Genomic DNA, 22,610 nt, shown 5'->3' on the forward strand with positions numbered 1-22,610 from the left:
GCTTGACTGCTTTTTTTTTTTTTTTCATGGTTTGTCACTGGAGTACATTGTATTCATGGAGCTGGTTTGGGTTCTCTTGCAAGATAACCCAAAAGTTTATACCACATGACTGACTGTCCCAAATTTATTTTGTAGCAAATTAGATTAGGAAGGCTTAGTTATAACAAGTGTGGTGGCTTGACTATTATGGCCTGGACTGGACTACAATGAATAACATTCAAGAGAAATGAACTAAGAAAAGTGATTTAAAGGAGTTACTTACACCCTTCAGAGACAGTCACTTGTGCCCCCGTAAAAGGAATTTCCTCAGGGGAGTAGATAATAAGGCTGTTCTCATGAGCAGCCTATCCCAGACTGCTCATATGGAGCATTCCTGCCTAGATGCTTCTCTCCAGTCTAACCCGAATTCTTAGCCTGGCAATTAGCCAGGCAATTAGCCCTAATTCTCCTCGAAGCCTGAGGAGACCCAGAGACAGGTGCCTAGAGCACCCGTCTGATGGGGGAATCCCCCAGGGCACTCGTCAGCATGATGCCTTGTGGGATATCTGGAGGCCAGGAAAACAAGTCCTGCCTCTGTTGATCTGCACTGCCGGGAGCAACACAGATTGTGTGGGTGCCCGGCTTGCACACCAAAGGCATGACAATCGATCATCTGGGGAATGGTAGGTTGAACCCTGCCTTCCGACCCCAGTATTGGTTGTGAGAACTATCTTAAAGGGTAGTGATTTAAAAATTTCCAGCCGCTCTAGGAATGCAAGCATTTGATCCTCTTTAAGCCAAAGCCCTTTGGCTTTTTAAGCCAAAGCCAAAGGCCTACACTCTATTTTCAAAGTGAATTAAGAAAAAAATCCTGACCTTTAAGCAGAACTGAGCTCTAAATATACTTGAGCTAATATGGCACTTAGAGCTAAAACAGAAGGTATGGGGTAAACTTAAGTTTATAAGCTAACTTTTCCTTTAACTTAAGTCTGTACTGTGTCCTTTCTCTCTTTAGAACTGTATTAGCTTACCTCTTTCAAAATTAGTTGAGAATTTCTTGTAAAAGTTGAAGTGTAGCCAATCAAGAGCTAACTGCTACTCTCAGCTGAAAACTTGTTTGTTACTTTACAGAAGTTAGCCCTGATAGGACAGGCCTTTTCTGTATGCTTGTTTCAGCACCAGCAAGTAAATAAATAATTAAATGACTATTACTTACCTTCTCTCACACAGGTGATCAACTCTCTTGACTGTTTTCCATTTTCCTTGATGCTTTGAGACTTGGGTGCTCACTTGCTTGAAGAGACTATCCTCTGCTAACGGGGCAAAGAGGCACCTTTATAAAATGTTGATTCTCTAAAGCAGTTGGCCTAATCCATCCCCAGCACAGCATCCCTCCAGTGGCTGTTGCTAGTTTCTATCTTATGTTTCTATTTTAGATTGTGAGCCCTTTGGGGACAGGGAGCCCCTCTCTCTCTCTCTCTCAAACTGCTTTGGGGATGTGTTGAAAAGTGGTATATAAATATTCATTATATTTGTATTTGTTTGTACAACTAAATGTTTTGTCCCCTAACATTTTAATTAAGATAATATCTATTAGTCTCTCCTAACTCTAATAGATTAGCAACCTGTATACTATTTGGGAAATTAAACATGTCCTTCCTGTTGGGAATTAAACATATCCCATTGCACAATATTGGAAGCATAAAACCATGTCTCTGACATCTTGGTATCAGTCTATGTGGCATATTGCCATATCTGAAAATTGACCCATATTATTTGTCTTTGAGCAGGTCAAGCTAAATCTAATGATTTTTTCATGATATGGTTGGATTTTATTCTGTTCACAAATCAAGATAATTTCAGTCATTCTCCTCCATCTAATTATTTACATATCTGGAAGGATGGTTAATGGATGTCATTATGTATCAGTTTTACTATTCATGTTTATGTATTGTCTTATTAAATATATTTTAAAAATTAAAAAAACAAAAACAAAATAAACCCCTCACTAAACAGCACCAGCACCAAAAGTCAGCAACCCAAGAACCAGCAATCCAAGACTCCAGCAGCAGCAACACCATCACATCCTCAATCTCATAAAAACATACAACACAGCAGCTACTTTTTAACTTGCTGTATGGAGAACTTGCTGTATGTATGCCTCCAATGGGAGGGCTCTCCATAAAGTCAGTAACACCACTGACAAGAACCAATTCCTAGCAGGTGCCTGTCATACTTCTGATGGCAAGGGCACACCAAGCCGGGCCCAAAATGAAGAGTAAAGCACACTTCAGGTACATGCCTTTTTGTCATTCATCAAAATTATGACCTAAACTAGGGTGCATAAACGGAAATCTGAGCAGATTCCCTAACAGGAATCTGGGGTAAATTTGGCCAACATGTGAATGCACATCTCCATTCTGGAGGAGATGCTAACTAAATGCCAGGTGTGGAAAATCTCCCAGGTGCTCTATAGAGAGAGCATAACATTTGAATGTCCATTGATGATCTACGTGTATGCAGTATCCATTCTGAAATCAGCATAACTGCCAAGCAGATAGTGCATGAAAATGAGGCCAGTGCATTTTAGCAACCATGGCTACTTTTCAGTGGCTTCCACATTGTCAATATGTTTAAATCAATATGATCCACTATTATCCATATTCATTAATTGACCTATATTCAATATAATAACACCCAATTTTCTCTAGATGACACTCCATTTTAACAATTCACATCCTTTGAATCCAATTCTATAAAATCTGCAGCACATAATCAAGTATTAAATCCTCAATGACTTCAATAGGACCCTAAAACGAGTAACTTTTTTGTATGGTGCCTTTTTTGTAAACTCCTTCTGGGCTGTATTTTAATATCCCATTTGGGGAGGAACAAATAAGCTGTACTTTAAGAATCAACATAGAAAGAAACAGTGCCGTCTGAGCTCCAAGCAATCAATAAATTACAATAATCCTTATAGGTCTTTTGAAGATTGTAAAACAAGATAGCATCAAAGAGATTGGGAAAGGGAAGGCAATGAAGTGCTGAAAATACGCTCACTTAAACACATGGATAAAAGTTGTAGGATCAAGGTTAATTTGTGTCAAAGTTTTCAATTAAAGTGAGAAAAGCTCTCTTTTCATTCAGAATCATATTACAGACTGAGACCCTGATTTTTGATTTTTTTTTTTGAGATGTGGAAGACATTTGAGTTTCCTTTTATTTGCTCAGGGACCATTGGGTTAGACTCTAGTTTAGGATATTTAGCTATAATGGTTAAAAACCAGATGGCTCTGTCTGATACAGGTACTTTGGGCAGTATTTGCAATAAGTTTCTGGTTCAAGCACATGAAGGGCACAATTAAAAAAGAGTAAATATAATGCTTATTTAAATCCAAAACATGATTATCCAGGGCTGGTGAAGCCATAGGAAACCAGAATTGTAGGTCAACCACATTCAAGTCCAAGATCCAGACAGTATGCTTTTTTTTGGCTGTATGTGTACACCATTAGCAAGGATGTCACCCTTTGTTATACAATCAACACCAAACTTTCTAATAATGCACAGGACATTCTGTGGGGAAGTTCTGTCTTGTAGAGAATTAAATTATTAAAGACAGCAACTGACATCCAGGCTAATGAAGCACATGTTGAGAGAATGCACAGCATACGCCACCGAGGGTCAATTTTCATCTATCCCCCTTTCCCTCTGTACTGACTGTAACACCTGCTGCCCTTTGGGGAGCCACACTGGGCTACCAAAGTAGGGAGAGATTGACTAAAATGACCATTCTCCCACAGCATGTGCTGCACCATTGGTTTATTAGGCTTGATGTCATTCAGCAGATTCACTCTAGTGGAGGCAATGCTTACCATGTGTCAAGCTTGCACAACTTGTAACCCACCCCAAGCCAAATGCAGCTCACTAGTTGTGAATGGTGATTAAGACCCATCAATGTCCTAATCTATATCTTGTTGTTCCTGCTGCTTATGGCTACAAGATCTTCAAACACCTGCCAGAACACCATACATAACTGGTGACTCTGAAGTGTCATAGGCCTTGTATAGACTCATTGACTGCTGACAGTTCCCTTGTATAGACTCACTGACTGCTGACAGTTCCCTTTGGTAGTAGAAATTGTAGAATGTATTCCAGGGACACTGTGATTTAAGTCTGTGCTCTTTAGACCTTTCCATCTCATACGAAGTAGGAGGTCTTAAAAGAAAAAAGAAAAGAAGAAAGAAAGAAAGTGTAAAATGCTTTGTAGGTCATTGATTAGTACGTTGCAACTGCTACCAACACAGCAATTGCAACATACCAGCCAATGACCTATAAAGCTTTTTACCAATCAGAAACAATATTTTTTTTAAAAGAACTAGACTGAAATGTCCCCAATTTGTTATGAAATAAAACATAACTGGATTAAAGTTGCATACTATTTAATCCATAGAAATCCATTTCTAAACTTCTTGAAGCTAGTCGTTTTTCATTCTCTCTCTCTCTCTCATACTTCTATACCGCCTGATCTCTCTCTCTCTCTCTCTCTCTCTCTCTCTCTCTCTCGGCAGTGTACAAAATGTAACAATATTAAAAAGTAAAGTCAGAATAAAAACCCACAAAACACAATTAAAACAATCTCATAAAACAAATTGTTTTAAAAATTATTAAAATTAATTCCAGTTAAAAGCTTGCTTTTACTCATTCTACATCAAACACTGCAGAAAGCAAGAACAAAACTCAAAATGTTCAGAAAATTATTTCTGGTTATAAGGCTGTCTGGGGAGGAGTAAAGTGTAGTTACAAAATGGTACTGATGTGCCTGCTTCAGAAGAAGAGTTGGCAATAGAAGTTGAAAACCACCACATGCTTTCACCAGGTCACACCAAGGTATGGTTTCACAAGGCCTAATGGTGGCTGGGTTGACTATACTTCTTATATCTCTTACACTCCCCCCACCTTTAAGCATTGTGTGTAGTGTGTATGTGTTAATCTACCTATTGGTTGATGTTTTAATTAGGCACTAAGTTTCACTGATTAGATATTGCTGTTTTCTAAAACAGTTGTACAGTGCATATCTTAGTGAGACGAAGGCCTGCAGGCTTTGCTGTGCAAATTATGATTATAGTATGATTAGTATTTAGATTGTCGTCATCATCACTTCTATTCCAGTAAAGCCTGGAAGCTAGACCACATTACCCAGGAAGAGAGAGAATAAAATAATAATTATTAAAATTGTAGAATACTTCAGTTATAATGAAGATGACAGTTTGGATGCTACAGTGAGTTACAATGAATAAAATGCAAATTCTGGGCAGTCCCCCCCCCCTTGTGTTATACCAATAAAAGTTTATTGTTGCTATTGATTTCTGGGCAAATATATACAGCATTATTTTCTGTAGTGCTAGAATGCATTTAAAACAGTCAAGCAGAACTACATGTGTTTAAACAAATGGAAGTATTTTAAATACTGTATATCAGTTTCCTCTTTAACAATCTAAAGTGAAACAAACAATTTGAACAAATGGTGATTTCAGCAGACTTCAGATCTGTGGAAGTGTACACATAATCCCCTCATTAATTAATTTACACTGGGAAAAGGCTGTTTACAAAAAACAGTAAGTATAATGTTAAAAACCCTCTTATTTTATATGACTGTTTTGTATAAAGTATAAAGTAAATGGAATCAGTTTAAATATTTAAGAAATGTAGGATGCTATTTAAATAAATATTTAAGAAATGTAAGATGCTATTAAACTAGGAAAAGCAGTGTAGGGGTGTGCAGAACCAGTTCTAATTGAACCCAGGTTGATTTGGTCTGGCCTGGTTCAACCAGTTCAAGCTCAAACCTGATTGGACCCCCCCCCAAGGGGGCCGGTCCGAGTTCTAACTGAACCAGGCCCAGTTTGGATCAAACTGGTTTGGCCCAGTTCAGGATGCTTAAAAAGGGATCCCTAACTCTAAACAGGGGTTGACAGGGTGGGGGCAAGAGGGTGATGGTGGCTCCCCTGTGGCAGAGGATCCTCTAGCCCCATCAGTGCTTCCCCCCCCCCAGTACCTTGGGCCAAATTAAGTTCAAATTCAAACTAAACCAGCCAGAATGGGTCCGTGTACACCCCTAAAGCACTGCCAACATGTGGTTTCATTTTGGGTTATGATTATAGTTTTGATGTCATGCAAATAAAGGGGTATAGAGTGCATGTCTGTTGTTATGTCTGCAGATATCCCATTGCAATTCTGGTATGTCCTGTTATACTGAGTACGGGAGTGCTGTTCATACCTGTGTGCTCTGGTTCCAGTTTTGTGGCAAACCATTGCTTACAATTATATACTGTAGAAACAATAGTTTGATTTGTTCTGATGGAACAACCAATTAGGCTTTGCCATGGAATCATTTGCTATGAAACTGGAAGCCGGAAAAAGCAGAGAGGAAGAACATGTGCACTTGAGCCTTAATACCAAATCTAGTTTGGCATTTTGTCTGAACATGAGATTGTGGCTACATTTAAATCATGATGATTGCATGATACTGACTGGCATCCAGAGCAATGGAGCACATGTTGGAGGATGCTGGCCTAGTGCAAACCTGTTGTGCTAGCTTGTTTCACTAAGTCTGGAATGCTGTGCATCATGTCAGCCACTAAAAACAAGATAACATTTTAAAATTATATAAAATCAGCAAAATGGTATTGCAGCACCAAAGCCAGGATCTATGTCCAAAATGTGTAGAATGCTGACATTTGTATGTGTATGTTGACATCCTAGATTAATTTTTGGAATATCCAAAGATAAATGTGTATTTCAACGCTGGTCAGATCTATAGTAGTGAATGCTTACAGCTACATTTACATGACTATCAACATTTGTTGGTCCATCTTCAGGTTTTGGACATGCACTAAATTAATCTCGGATTTTAAATGTTCACATGTAATGTGATTAATGTCAACATTTATCATATATTGGCCAGTACTTATAACACATGTAAATCACTGGGGGGAAAACTGGCACTACCAGAACCTGCACTCACTTTTATATGTAAATGTGAGGCATTATGTTGTACATACTGTACAACACAAATAACTTCTACAGACCTCTTTGACTATACTATGTTTTCTAATCCCAGAGTCTGACTTTCCCAACATGATATCACCATATGTGAAAATACCAAATGTGCTACACTGCCACCTGCCACACTTTCTTTGCCAAACAAGACTATATTGCAAGCATATTTTTCAGTCAGGCATAAAAACATACAACCTACCAACTATATCCTTTTTAAAACACTGAGAGTCCAGGGGTGGGTGGGCTGAATATTCAAGTTTCCCCTTCCTCCTCACTGTCACCTCTGTCAATGTCTTTTCTTTATTATCTGGAGTTGTTTGGAGTCAGTCAGAGCAGACTAATGGAAGCTACTGCAGGATTGTGTGAGAGCCAGGCAATATTGCACAGTTCTAAAAACAGGTCTGATTCAAACACAAATGTAACAATTGTGAAAATACAATAATTTCTCACTCCTCTGAGAAGTTTTGCTTTGGTTAGATTTGGACACAGATTAATTCTAACTCGAATTAATTAATTCAAACTTGAATAAAACAACACTGTCTTGCTGTTATGAAAATACAGCCTAGCAATACCATGGCAATCTAAATAATTTCAATTTCTGATGCACAGAAGTCCTATTCAGACATTAGGCCTGTTCACACAGCAAGCAAAATGAGGGTAGGGAGCATTCTGCCCTGGTTTGAATGATTGTGTGAGCTCACGAAAATCCCTCCAGCCCAGGTTGTTAGAAGTAGTATAGCCCAGCTTTTGTACCCCACTTTTAACCAAGGTAGAAGGAGAAGAGAGCTTTCCTACCTTGCTTTTCTGGTTGTATGGATCCACTCACCTTTTCTATCTAGCCACCAGAACCCAGCACATCTGGAAACAATACAGAGACACTATTTAAAGTGGTTCTCTTATATTTAGCAGGGAGAGAGTAACTGGCCCTATCCAACCCCAGTACAGCATCCTTTCCGTTGATGCTGACAGTATCTGCCTTATGTTTCATTTTAGATTGTGAGCCCTTTAGGGACAGGAGTCCATCTTATATATGTATTATTTATATTTCTATATAAACTGCTTTGAGAACTTTGGTTGAAGAGTGGTATATGAGTATTATTATTAGTAGAGAGCTGTCATGGATTTGCCACTCTGCAAGCCACACTCTTATGATTATGTAGCTGGAGCAATTTCAGCAAGGCCGAGTCCACCTCCTGCTCCTTCATGGGCAATTAGAGGGCAACTGTTGATGTCATGAGGCCTTCCAGTCTAATGGCAGTGCCAAGCAAGCTGGAAAGACCTCCTTGGCTTTTGAAGAAGTTCCCATGCCTGCAGCTCCCAATTTCAGTAATGGCCAATTTGTCTGGCTTACTTGTGTGTTTCCAGTGTTTAATGATGCAAACAGAGGTTCTGATTGTGTGCTGCTACTTGGTTAGGAGCTCTCTAACCATCCAAATCAATCCCAAATGGTCATATGAACAGGTCTGTTATGTTGTACCTGCATTCAGTTGTCTCCATAAACATGTTTTGTGTGTGACCTGATTTGTTTTAAAAGTGGATGCACAGTACACACAGGAAGTGAACTGCTGTACATAATATGTGAATAATTGTACCTGCATACAGCCCTGTACCTCCATAGACTGTATACATATTGTATGAATGTTGAACATAGGGCTATAATGAAGATGACTATGAATATTTGTATACTGCTTTTCAACAAAAGTGCTCAAAGTGGTATATATAGAAGAATTAACAGAAATAAATAAGTTAGTTCCCTGTCCCAAAAGAGTTCCCAGTCTAAAAGAAAATATAAGGGAGATAACAGCAACAGCCCCTGGAGGGATGCTGAGCTGGGTTAGGGACAATTTCTCTCCCACTGCTAAATATAAGAGAAACCACATTGAAACGTGCCTCTTTGCTCTGTTAGCAGGGTCAACATAAACAGGGTTATATTGCTGTTTCATTTATATGGACAATTTTCTCTTCTTTTTATCTGATTTTATCTGTGTAACTTTCTTTTGAGAAAAAAATCAGTGGCTGGATGCACAAACTTTTGAACAAGTTTGAGCAAGAGAGAGGATACAAACACGGACAGTGCATTTAGTATGGATATCTACATATTTTCAATGGGATATCACATGCAATATGATCCACAACTAGCATGACTAGTTGTCATCACCCCTGGTAACTTGGCAAAGAGGCACCTTTTAACGTGGTGATTCTCTTTATTTAGCAGGGAGAGACTAGCTGGCCCTATCCAGCCCCAGCACAGTACCTCCAGTGACTGTTGCTGCTGTCTATCTTATGTTTCTTTTAGATTGTGAGCCCTTTGGGGACAGGGATCCATCTTATTTATTTATTTGTTATTTCTCTGTGTAAACCACCCTGGGCCATTTTTTGGGAAGGGTGGTATAGAAATCGAATAAATAAACAACAACAACAACAACAACAACCCCAGTGAGGCACTACCTTGGCGTGGTTGTGGGGCTTGCATGCTCTGAGGAAGGTGAGAGCTATGCCAGAGGGCCAACCATACTGGACAGGTATCACCAGAGGAGCCAGATAAAGAGTGCCTCTCCCATCAACAATATGGTGAGATGTAACTTTAATAAATCTGTACCGGATCGGTTGTTGCCCAGGTCAACAAGGACTGCGCCAGGTGCTGGAGTCCCTGAACATCTGGTGGCAAGTGGGTTACAGGACTCAGGATCTTCAGTTGAGCAACCAGGGCTGGAGACTGCAGGGTTACTGGAAGGGTTACCGGAAAAAAATATACGAAAAATGCCAACAAGGAAGTAATGATCTGCTATTACAAGTCTAGTCCGACTAGAAGAGGTTATTTTTAAAAAATGTACCAAATTTGGAAAGAGAAGCATCCAGATACAGAAATAACAGAACAAAGGCTAGCAGACCAGAGAAGATTCATAATGAGAAATAAAGTATTCACAGAAGTTGAGCTGGAAGAATTGCAAAGAGCAACACAGGCTCAAGATATGGAAGAAGAATTATCATCAACTGAAGAACTTGCTCAGATGCAGGTGGAGGAGGTGTTGGAAATAGAGGATGCCACTGTTGCTGAACTGTTTCAAACTCAATACCAGGCAACCTCCCCTTTGCCTTCACCTCAAAAACCCAAATGCCGTTTAACAGAAAAGCAACAAGAACTAAAGCAAAAAATAACTGAGCACATGAACCAAACAACCACCAGGGTTCGACTTCCAGCTCTAAAAACAGTTGCCAAAAAACAACTTGTTCAGGCATTAAAAGATGTCAATGCTGCACTTGCAGAAATAACAACCAATAATTTGCCTATTAATGTACAGTGCAGCAACAATAACAACTCAAGAACTCGGATATAAGATCAGTGGACCTGTCAAAAAAGAAAGTAGTGTTGCTAAACCAACAGGAGTCACTCGATAGTAACAAAAATAACCAAACAACCCACCGTGACTAGAACAATCTAAAGAGTAGTACTCAGACCGTCAACTTAACTTCCACAATAAATTTATCTGATAAACGTATCAGAGCCAAAGTGGCTTACACGCTGGATATGACAAAGTGCATTAACATATATAACAAGAAGTATTCCCCCAGATGTATGTTACAACTTTCCATATAGGGATAAACAGTTCTTATCCTGCAGATGTATTAGTTCACAGTAGAAGTGCCAATCCCGTGGAATCCAGTGGGGAGGATGTTTCTCTTCTTAATTCGGTAATATGATGATACGTCTCCTTCTCCATATATTCCAAGTGGAGACAATCTGCGTCATTTAACCTTATGCTTTCAAAGCCAAATCCATGTGCAGTACAGTGAACGATATGCAATATTACAGATTTTCCGGATATTAATCTGTTTCATAACTAATTGTTACTTCTTCAGATAAACCTAAACAAGAAAACAATGCATCACTTCATAGAAACTTTCCTGCCAAATACTGTTTCTCCCACATACAGATCACTTCTAAACACTCACCATTTTAAGTATAAGCAATGTATGCTTACATTCTGTTACCGGCCTTATCTTACCACGGTTTTTAAACTAATACGCCTGTGGAGACATGCTTAGAATCTCTACGCTCACCCTTCCTTTTTAAACTGATCCCCAATTAAGCACGCTAAGTTTTAATGACCCACAGCTCTGTCCTTTTACCAAACTGATCAGGTAGTTTCTTCTTTCTCTCCTGATTCTGTAAAACTCATGATAACAGCATCCATAGATATTCCAAAGTAACTGTGTGCATTCCTCTCTTTCCTAATGTTCTCCCAAAAAACACAAAAGATCTTGATTGCTATTAAGACCTCCAACATAAGTCTTAAACAATTGTATGAAGAACGCCTCTTTCCTTAATAATGTAGTATTCATATCTTCATAACTGAATCTTCGCAGTGTGTATTTTAAAAGGACAAAATATTTGAATTCATCACATGTATGTCCCTTTTCTAAAAAATGGGCTACTATGAGTGACTCGCTATGACATGTCCTCACTCTAGATTTATATTCCAGGATTCTAGATCTCACTTTACGTATACTCTTACCTATATACAGTTGGGGGCATGCACATTTAAGCGCATATACTACTCCCTTGGTATCACACGTAGCAAAAAAGTCCAAGTTCATTTTACTGCCTGTGTTAGGATCTCTCACACTAATCGTGCATTCCTCTTGCTCACCAACTGAACACCTCCCACACGGATAAAAGCCTCTTAACCCTGTGTTCTGATCTCCTTTCTCCAGGGAGTCCACCCTTGTCAAAAAGCTACCTAAATTCCTAGTCTTCCTATAAGCAAAGAGTGGGGGATTACTGCAACCTTCTATCCCCGAAACTAGATGCCAATGTTTTAGGATCACACGCTGTATTTGATAAGAGAGAGGAGTGAACTCTGTGAACTCTACTATAAACTAGCAGAGCTGGGCACAGAGCATCTACGCCCCAGGCTGACACCTTCGCTTCCCACTCCCCATGCTGGCCCAGCCGGTTTTCTGGCCCGCTGGCTGGCCCTCTGCTCTTCTCCACCCCTTCTCTGCCTCCCAGGCTTTCTGGCTCGTGGACCAGCCGGAAAGCTGGCCCGCCACCTCCTGCCACCCACCAACTCCCAGCAGCGGCCATCTCCTCCCTTCCTCTGGCTGGCCGGGCCGGGCCACCACTGTCTCCTGTTCTCAGTGGCCAGGCCGGCTCGCTGCCGCCTCCTGTTCCTGGCAGCTGCCGCCACCGCTTCCTGCTTTCGGCTGGGCTGGCTGGCCCACTCATCTTCTTCCCCCTTCTCCACCCCCTGGCTTTCTGGATGGCGGGCCTCCTCCTGCCCACTCAACTCCCAGCAGCAGATGCCTCCATCCCTACTTTCCACCACCGCCATCCCTATTTTCTCCCCCATCCCCGTCATTTCTCCCCCATCCCTGTTGCTAGTCTGGCAGGTGCTCTTGAACTCTTGCAAGAGCTGCCACACATGGGATTAGTGACGGGTACGTCTAAGAGAAATAAATATATAGATAGATGGCAAAAGTGTAACTCCAGATATGCTCTAACCTACCACTCTCCTCATACTTCCTCTTCTGCATTCTTCTCCTTTTCAAATACAAGATAAAGATGGCATAGGCTTTTCATCACTGCCTCCCACCTGATAATCTATCACCTGGGACAACCACCTTTGTTTGACTCATTATGAGGCTGGCCGTCATAGCAACATGTAGGGTGTTATGAAAATCTGTTCACATTAGCTTATTGATATGTAACAGCAATCACTCTCTTATCCTTTTGCATTCAAATACTTTGGACCAGGTCTCACGATCCGTGAGACCCAGTTTTGGGAAGTGAACGGGAAGAGAACTCTGGGCGGCCAGATCAGCTGCCCACATGATGGCCGACTCCGAGATGGAGCCGGTGGGGGCTGGGGAGCTCGGGCGCCGCATGGCCCCCGGAAGTCCCAGTATGCCCTGCTTGAGCACGCAGGGCATACTGGGGAGACCCCCAAGCCAGGAGGCTGCTTTTAAGTCTCCTGGCTGGGGGTCTACTCGTGAGTAGCCACGGTGCAGAGACACGCCGCGGCTACTCATGAGCAGATAGCCCGGGTTTGTGGAGCACTCGCTCCGCAAACCCGGGCTAAGGGGTGGGCTACAGGAGCGGGTTAGCTGCTCCAGAAGCACCGGGCTTGGCTGTGAGCCCAGTGGTACTTACGATCACAAAAATCGGGCTAGGATTTTCCTAGCCTGATTTTTGTGATCATAAGAATAGCCCCTTTGTCTCATCTAGATTGTGCAAAATAACTGTAGTGTTCCTTACAATAAAAAAATCCAAAGCTTGTACAGTGGAAACATCTAAAATGATAAGAATGATACTGATATATTAAGATAAACCTGTTACTATATTAAGATAAACCTATTTCATCTCCTATTGAAATAAAAGGAAAGCAGACTATTGACTTTATTGAGCTTTCAATCCGGGTTTTCAATCATGATTTGCAAAAGCACTTTATCATATCCTTGAATTTAGCCTCATTCCTCAAAACAATTAAGCAGTTAGGGGAGCTGTACAAACCTTTTCTCAATGATTTGTACACAAATCCATTCAATACAGTGGCACAAATGCAGGAGCAGATCTTCATTTACCTTTTGTTCTAAAGAGAGTTCCTTTTTTTACATCAGAGCATCAAGGGCATCTGCTGGGGATCAACGTCCTCAAGGGCATCAAACCTGCTAACTTGGCAAAGAGGCACCCTTTAACGTGGTGATTCTCTTTATTTAGCAGGGAGAGAGTAACTGGCCCTATTCACCCCACACCCCCAGCATAGTACCTCCAGTGACTGTTGCTGGTGTCTCTCTTATGTTTCTTTTTAGATTATGAGCCCTTTGGAGACAGAGTTCCATCTTATTTATTTATTATTTATCAGTGTAAACCGCCCTGAGCCAATTTTGGAAGGGTGGTATAGAAATCGAATAAACAAACAAACAAGGGCATTACTGAGTCAGTCTTTCCCAGAGTAAGTACAAGATAGCTCTGATGTATCTGAATGATGATATCATTCAGGTACTCCTTCAAAGAAGAGACAGAACTTCCTAATACTTTACAAGATAATAAATATATAGTGATATTGGATCAAGATATTGTGATGATAGTAAATTCCATGCTAATCCCTGATGTTTCCCTAGGAATGAAACTATCATGTGTGCAATGGTCAACATGGACAACAAAATGGAATTTTGTGTGATACCATATTTTCATTCCCCCCCCTTCATGACGATAACTAGCCATCTATCACTGCTAATAAGTCACCTCTTGTGGGTATGACTGATATCACAGTTGGAGAGCTCTATTCACTGCAGCAACATCCATCACATCAAAACAGTATCCTGCAGTCCTATACCTCCTGTAAAATACTGTCAACCCTGTTTTAACTTTTCAAAATTATTGATATGTTATTAGTTTCCCAGCAACAAACAATAAGAAATAATAATTTCAGCCAACTATAGGTATGACTGCAGATGTGTGGGATGAAAAACAGAGAATGAAACAATTATACATTAGGACCCAGCAGGCCTTGGCTAGGTTCTAGACTGCCCTGCAGCACAGAAGAAAGACAGTTAGGAATTCTGGAGGCTGGGTATAAGGGGAAAGAGGAGACTATAACAGGGAACAGGCTACTAGTCAGATTTTCTCTTTGTGAGGTTACTAAGAAGAAGAGCAAGTTAAAGAGACCACAGGAGACAGTGAACTTCAAAAATTAAATGTTCCCCCCTGCACAACTACCCAGAAGTAGATAAAGAGGGAAATATGAAAAGGAGGCAGAACAACAACAAAAAAGATAAGAACTATTATTATTATTATTATTATTATTAAAACTTTTATACCGCCCTTCCAAAAGGCTCAGGCTCAAAAGGCTCAAAACTAGAGTATCACACATTCAATGTAGTATAAATGTTGATCCCAATACTTTTGCTTTTTCCATGAACAGTTTTTAAAAATATGAGTAAAAGGCACATGAAGGTACATGTTCAATTCAATTCAATAATTATTTCAAATATTAACAATAATTTATAAACTAGATGTCATCATACATACATAGCCTCCTGAGTTCCAAGAGCTTCCCTGTTCATATCAAAGGAAGGCATAGAGGTTGTTCTCATAACCAGCAAGATAGAGCTCCTCATGACAACCACTGGAATCGGTCTCAATTTTGGTGCTCTTCGGTTGGGCAGTCCAGGTTTTAAACAAGGGCTAAAAGTGAGAAGAGGGTGTGTGCACACTTTCCTACCCCTCTCCCTGGCCATGTTGCAGCATGGGCTGCCGGCAGTGCCATTCAGACTGCTAGCAGCTTGTCCTACCATAGAAGCCAGGGAAAGGAGTGGCCCAGCCTCTTGAATAGCCACAATGCACCACACTGCTGGCATGATGCATTATGGTATTCCTGGAGGACAGGTGGCCATCCCACTGCCTCTCTCTTGCTATGCCACTTGCCATAGCAGTGATTGTGTGGCTGCGAGGTGCCGCGAGGGCGAAATTGATGGTTGGCCATATGGGGGAAGGCAGGGCCACTCCTGCCTTCCCCCCCACCTCCCCCGAGACTATTGATCATGTGAATGATACTACAGACTTCCATGCACATTCATTTGTAGAAGCTTCATATGTACACTGGGCTGCACATGGAGATCTTAAACAAGGGAGGCACAACAACAACAACAACAACAACTGGTAATGTGATATATTTGTTGAGTAACATTTTCTGATCATGTTTTAGTGGGTGCATAAGACAATGCAAACTTTCTTTGTCACACTTGTTACAATGCTTCATATCTTAAGGTGCCATTTCCCTGAAGAAAGGTCTTTCATAACATTGCATGAACAACGACAGGCAATATTCAAATAAAAGAAATAGGGTTTTCCCCCTCTTTGTGCTAATAAAGAAGCCAAAACCAGCAATTTCCTAGACAAGTAAATGAATAGGTGTAAGAATTTGTGACACTTTCAAAACATAAGGAAGGTTCTCCAAATGTCCTCTTTCCTAATATTATTAAAATATTTTATCACAAGAAAGGACTGGCAAACAAAAGAGAATAAACACAACATTATGCAAAAAGGTGGGAGGGATAAGAAAAAGGATATACTGAAAGCCTTGCAGTCAGATGCATCCCTTTTTCACCAAATTTCATTTTATCAATTTCAGATAGAAGCTATCTAGAATCTAGCAACTTAGAAATAGGAGTTCACTGTGAATGTTAGTTCTGCAGAAGATTGGTAGCAGCCAACAAACTGAATAGAATACCCAACAGCAGTTCAAGGGAATAGGGATCACAGGCTCTGAAAACACAATTGCAGTTCAGGGTCTATAATGATATAGAAATAAATGCTCACTGAAAACCACAAGATCTAATGCAAACATCTTTGGCTGTTTTTACTTGTTTGTTAATCGGTGGTATACAAATAGTATACATTCGGCGGTATACATTAAACAAACAAACACACAAACACAATTGAAAACTATGGGGAGAAAATCCAATAATAATAATGGTCAGTGGATATGTACAAAGATCACAGAAGCCTTACAACAGTATACAGAAAATGCTGATCACATGGATTGGAGTCACTGAAATGTTTGCATTGTCTCCATCGATTCAGCTGGACATGCCAATATGGAAACATACAGATCAATGGAAGGAAAAATAAAAGACCATGAGAAGAATGGAAAATACAAAAGTATGGAGTCTCATGCATGATAGCAAATTATCGGATCAAATCATACTGGTAAAGATGGCAGTACTCATAAGGGCTTAGTCTGAAAATAGGCATGACAAAGGGTATCACATTTTCATATGAGTTCCAGATGAATCAATCTGGTCATGGAGGGAAAAATGTGTTTAATGGGATATGGAGAAAATGTTTAAGAAAAATTTCTGATGTTTCTTCATGTCATGATGTTTCTTCATGTCACGATAGGAGCCAGTGTGGTGTAGTGGTTAGAGTGCTAGACCAGGACCGGGGAGATCCGAGTTCAAATTCCCATTCAGCCATGATACTAGCTGGGTGACTCTGGGTCAGTCGCTTCTCTCTCAGCCTAACCTACTTCACAGGGTTGTTGTGAAGAGATACTTAAGTATGTAGTACACCGCTCTGGGCTCCCTGGAGGAAGAGCACAATATAAATGTAATAATAATAATAACAATGATTCTATGGCAGATTTCTCCAATTCTCAAGCCACACCAACAGAAATAAAGTACACCATGGCCATGGAGTCCACCCCACTGTCCTCACATTCAGGTCTACAGAGGCAAGCACTGAAAGTTGGGATTTTCTCCCCATGTTATGGAATCTTGATGATCCAGGACCCAGGGTTCCTAATACAGGGAGAAATCCTAGACTTTTAGTGTTTTCCTGTGCAGATATGCTGAATGCAGGAAAAGCAAGGGGGTTCATGCCACAGGGTGCATCTGCAATGGGGAAGTGGCTGGCTAATATGCACCCATCTTTCCCTTTCCATTCATTCATTTCAACACATGAAGTTGGCTTAAATTATGTTTTCTTCTGCACATGCTGGTGATGAATATAAATGAAGTGATGATTTTCAAAGACAAAACATGCATGCACCTACAGATGATAAAAAGATTTTGCCAGGTGACTGGCACAAGAAAGCTGGTTGGTTTTTCCTACTTCATAACTTGTATTGCTGTTTAAAGGGCCTGGTCCCTTAGTTCCAAGTTTCTTTCCTTTCTGAATCAATTTCCTCAGCTCCACTTTATTTCTGATACAAAAAGAGGACTCCAGTCAGAGCTAATAATTTACAACAAGGCTTGAAGTCAAAAGTTCATTTAAAAACAACAACAACAAAAACATGCCCTGAGTGGGGTGTGTGTGTGTGTGGGGGGGTATTAATTGGGATCACAGTGTTCATCTTTCCTGTGATGCTGTTTTCCCACTGAAAATCATTCTCCAAACTGCTACATACCCCTGAAGGAGCTATTTTCAGCAAATTTGGAGGGCGAGCATAAGCAGCTTGGGGGCAGGGGGTGGTTTTCAGTGGGAAACTGGCAATGACAATAAAAGGTTATCTTTCTTTCCTGTATGGCATGAGCCTAATAAGAATCACCACCAATAGCTTTTTTTTCTTTTACCAAGAGGCACTTTCATTAATAAGTTTACTGGTGCATTAATAATCATTTACTGGTGCAAGATGGTGCGTGTCCAGTTTGGAACACAGGAACATAGCAAGCTGCCTTGTACCAAGTCAGACCATTGGTCCATCTAGCTCAGTATTTTCTGCACAGACTAGGGAGCTTTCCAGACTGCATGCTACCACAGTCTAACAACGTGTCACTTAAGTGTCCTTCCATACTGTCTATGTCTTGACATCACAGTCCCTGCACTGTAAGAAAGGTGCCGTTCACATTTCTGATGCCTTCTTTCATGTTTTATTGCTGTGTTACAGGCCTATAATGTTGCATCTGTGTTGCAAAATAATAGCTGCATTTGCCCATTGTAGGAGGCAATGGATTTCAACTGAGGTTTTAAATTGGCACCACAAAATTTCACAGTTTACACCACTTTTTGCTGTGTAAAGCTTGCTGTCTAGAAACCACCTAGCAGAGGCTTCTCCAAGGTTGCAGGCAGGAGTCTCTGTCAGCCCTATCTTGGAGATGCCAGGGAGGGAACTTGGAACCATCCTGCATGCAAGCATGCAGGTGCTCTTCTCAGAGTGAACCCATTCCTCCAAGGAGAATACCTTATATTGCTCAAACAAGCTCTCCTCTTCTATTTTCAGGAGTCCTTAGTTACAATTAGTTACAATTATTCAGAGCCCATCATCTGTCTTTTTAGTTGGCAGTAGTTTTTCTTTATCAATAGCATGTATGTTGCTAGGTGGGCTATAAATTCATTCAAAAAACAAGCAACAGATTTTGTGCTCTGTAGAGCAGAGTCTGTTAATGGCCTTCCTGATAGTTCTTCTCATGTTTCCTGGTACCTACAAATATTAGGCCCAAACTGAAAGACAGAGCAATATCAAGCTCAAAAGCTATTCTAGTAGTCGTTCTGATATTGTTCTTTTGATCTTCGTCTCTTCAAATCTTCACTGACGGGAAATTAACATGGATTCCTTTGTTCTTCAGCACACAGATGGCAAACTGTAAAGCTTGGACATGGATGAGCACTCTCCCACTCATCATACAATAGTAACTTCAAGTGGGCTGCTACTGAACATTCCCCAGAAGCTAATTCAAGTGTGTGAAGACACATCTGAACTTCTATAGCCCAATATTTTGTCTTATGTTTCACAGTGCTGCTATCTATAATAAGGTAAGCTTCATTATGTGCATAATGACTATAAAATACAAACATGGCTAACCTTGTTTTTCCCAAGTAATCATAATCATGTCATATTCCAGTTTAGCCATTTTCTAGTACATTTTCTAGATGTACTAATCTACTAGTACATATTATTAGTAATTTGGGCACTTTAGACTAAAGATGTGTCAAATTCTAGTTATAATTGTGGAAGTAAGTTAACCATATTGGGGCACATATCCCCACCCTTTAAGTATGAGACATACAAATGCTTCCGGATTATTCCAGCCACTGAGATGTGAGTACAAAATGACAGTGTTCTAGTTATTGCAACTCAGAAATAACCATTTTGGGGTATACTTCATATTACTAGCTTTTGAAAATGGAACATACATATACCTTGTTTTCGGGGTGGTTTTGCTTATATTTGTACCAAGTTTGAGATTTCAGTTCATCTTGTTTTAAATCCGAACAAGCTTTACCTGTTTTAAATATGAAGTAGATGAATCTGGAGTGATTCAAAGATACTGGACCCAGTCCAGTAGATCCTGGAGCTGACCAAAAGATACTGGATCCAATCAAGATCCAGTGTCATGAAACTTGTCCGGCAACTAGTGGCCCAGATAAGGATGTACATCCCCATTCATATCAAATGATTCTTTCCTGGATTCACATCAAATGCTAATCTGCACCCACTTTGGTTGCATGCATGTACACACACACACACACACACACACACACACTTACTTACTAACTCATGTGCTTTCACATGCAGGCCTTCCATGCTGGATTGAAGCAAATATCTTTATCTGTGCTGTGTCACCTCACACCTTGCCATACCTTCTACTTTTCATAGACCAATCCCTTTATATCCAACCATCTGCTTTTTAAAAGCCCTGCTCCCACTTGTCATTTCACTCCCCATAGCTGCTGCTATTATTATTATTATTATTATTATTATTATTATTATTATTATTATTAATAAACATCATAAGACTATGTGATAGGTCATCTTCCCTGTCTTGGGTTATCTTCCCTGCCTTGAACTGTCTTTTTGTAATTTCATCTGCTCAGTCCCATCCTATCCCCTATTCTAATTGTTTCAAGCCTGGGCATTTTCTTCGGAATTTTCTTTCCCCTTCATTTCCAAGCACGTTGGTCTCATGTGTCATTCCAGATGCCTACTCCCCCCCCCGGCCATTTTGTTTTCTCCTATTTATTTCGCCCCCAAGAATAATTTATGCATGCATTACTTTGCACCTGGACATAACCAGCAGCAGCAGCAGCAGGGCACCTTTAGAAACCTCTCCACATTTGCAGCGTCTGCAGGCAGCTTTTAATTGAACGCACCTTTCCCAGCACATGTACCAAGAAAGCCCGGTGGTGGCTGCATGCCGCTCATATTCGCCTCCCTCCTTCCCTCCAAACACTTCTGTGCAACCTGTCGCGCTCCCTACTCAACGGCAGCTGCGGCTGCTTCCAATATCTCAGAATCTGCAAATGCAATTCCTTGGCATCCTTTCTCTCCGCTCCTGCAAACTTCCCTCTCTCTCGTCTTTGCCTTGCTTCTGCACTTGCATTGCTACCCCCTTTCAAAGCGTGGGTGCTTCCCCATAGCTCCCGCTGCAGCCCCCTTTCCTCGCCCCCGCTTGCCCCAGAGTAGAGCCTTGAAAACCTGGCATTCAGGCAGGAAAAGGACAGAGAAGGTGCTCAGCAGCAGCAGCAACGCCAGGCTCTGATGGCAAAAGAAAAAAGGAAAAAAGAGGCGGACGAATCTCAAGCCGCCGCCGCCACCACCCCCAGCTTCGTGGCTCCTGTACAAAAAGCGTGAGTGTGTGCTGCTCGCGGAGGGATACAGCCCATCCCTTCATGTGTGTAGCGGCTCCTCCTCTCTGCCGCCGCCGCCGCCGCCGCTGCCTCCTTGATATAGCCAAGTGCTAAGAGGCGCTTGCAGTCACTTGGTGAGAGCGGCGCTCCGCGTGCTGTGGGGCTGGAGTAGTTTTCTGTGCGTGTGTGACAGACTGAGGGCTGGTGAGACTTGCGAGGGAGGAGGAGACGCAGCAGCAGAAGCGGCGGCAAAGTAGCAGCCGCCAGAGCCGGCTTTTCTCGTGCTCAGCGGCACCTCTAACTTGGGAACTGTCCACCAGCGTGAGCTCCTGAAAATGAGCCTCCTGCCTCTCTATCTGCTCGGATTGTTCTTCAGTAATGGGCAAGGTAGGAAGAGGGCTGTCTCCTGTTTTGTTTCATTTACCCTCCAAATCTTCCTCCTCCTCTTTGCCATCCTAATCATGCAAATAAGAGAGAGGGGAAGAAATTAACGGCAAATTAAGACTTGAGATATTCTGTTGCCGTTGCGTCGGGCTCCTTGTGAAATCTGGTCCTTAGAGGGAAAGCTGCCAATTAAAAAGAGAGAGAGAGAGAGAGAGAGAGAAAAGGAAGAAGATCACAGGGATGCTAACTGCAGTTTTCTTGGGAGCTTCTCTTTTCCTGCCCTCTTACTCGGAACAATGCTTGTCCTTGTTTCTCCACAGTTGAATTTTTTTTTTTTAATGCGTTAAAAGGAACGGGATTTATAAAGCCGTTGTAATGTATTAATTAAACTTGGATGTTCTTTAAAATCAAAAGGGGTTGGGGTTGGGTGTACAGCCCTTGTCAGCAAGCAATTCCGGCGTCTTCCTATCAGAGAGGAAATCTTTCCCCTTCTGTGGTTCCTAAAGGATTTGCTTCCAATTTGCCATCAGGAGACATTGGGTGCTGTGCTGTAGGACACATCTGTATATCTGTAGGGGTATGCACAGAGCAGTTTTGATGCAAGGAGGCGCATAGCAGGTATATATACATCCTTGAAACGGGTTGCAGTTGTGCCGCAAGAAGTAGCAAGAGGCAAAGAGAGTACACCTGTATGCCATTGGTTTTCATGGGTGTGTGATCGAAATGTATAGTCCAGTCCAGCAGCACTTAGCTTAGTGTGTGTGTGTGTGTGTGTATGTGCTCCTTACTCCTAGGTTACTTTATGATTTCACTGCTTTTGGGCTCGGGGAGGGAGGGCTGCCCTGTGTGAATGTGACACACTGTTAGAACCTCTTTGTGAAAATTAATTGCAGCATTTCAAACTGTCCAGGCAAGTTTTTGGCATGAATTAAAAACTGGGTGGAATTGCTAGAGGAGCTTGTTTTGTCCTCGGTGGAAGGAATTACAAGATGTCACTGCAACTCACTCGTGCTATGTTGAATTTCAGACATTTAAGACAAAGAATAAGAGAAAATGGTATTGCAAAGGAGAGGAGCATGTCATGTATTATATGTATATATATAAAAAACTGTA

At 41.2% G+C, this 22,610-nt stretch overlaps 1 protein-coding gene and 1 long non-coding RNA gene across 5 annotated transcripts in view; one reads left to right on the forward strand and one right to left on the reverse strand.

Moving 5' to 3' along the window:
• The window catches only part of LOC128349144 (uncharacterized), a 36,848-nt gene extending 24,118 nt beyond the window's left edge, over positions 1-12,730 (reverse strand). For both annotated transcript variants that reach the window (XR_008318580.1, XR_008318581.1), the window contains exons 1-4: positions 10,994-12,730; positions 9,488-10,906; positions 7,239-7,897; positions 1,196-1,292 (exon numbers count right to left, since the gene is read on the reverse strand). This is a non-coding gene — a long non-coding RNA (uncharacterized LOC128349144). The remainder of the gene's footprint in view (positions 1-1,195; positions 1,293-7,238; positions 7,898-9,487; positions 10,907-10,993) is intronic.
• An 8,457-nt stretch (positions 12,731-21,187) lies between these two features.
• Positions 21,188-22,610, forward strand: part of NCAM2 (neural cell adhesion molecule 2) — a 380,393-nt gene continuing 378,970 nt past the window's right edge. The window contains exon 1 of one of the 3 annotated variants that reach the window (XM_053305113.1): positions 21,188-21,500. In XM_053305113.1, coding sequence (XP_053161088.1) covers positions 21,449-21,500 — 52 coding nt within the window. In that variant the 5' untranslated portion in view covers positions 21,188-21,448. The remainder of the gene's footprint in view (positions 21,501-22,610) is intronic. The other 2 variants (XM_053305114.1, XM_053305112.1) reach the window with 2 other exon arrangements.

This window comes from Hemicordylus capensis, chromosome 3 (assembly GCF_027244095.1).
Source record: "Hemicordylus capensis ecotype Gifberg chromosome 3, rHemCap1.1.pri, whole genome shotgun sequence".
Classification (NCBI taxonomy): Eukaryota; Metazoa; Chordata; class Lepidosauria; order Squamata; family Cordylidae; genus Hemicordylus; species Hemicordylus capensis.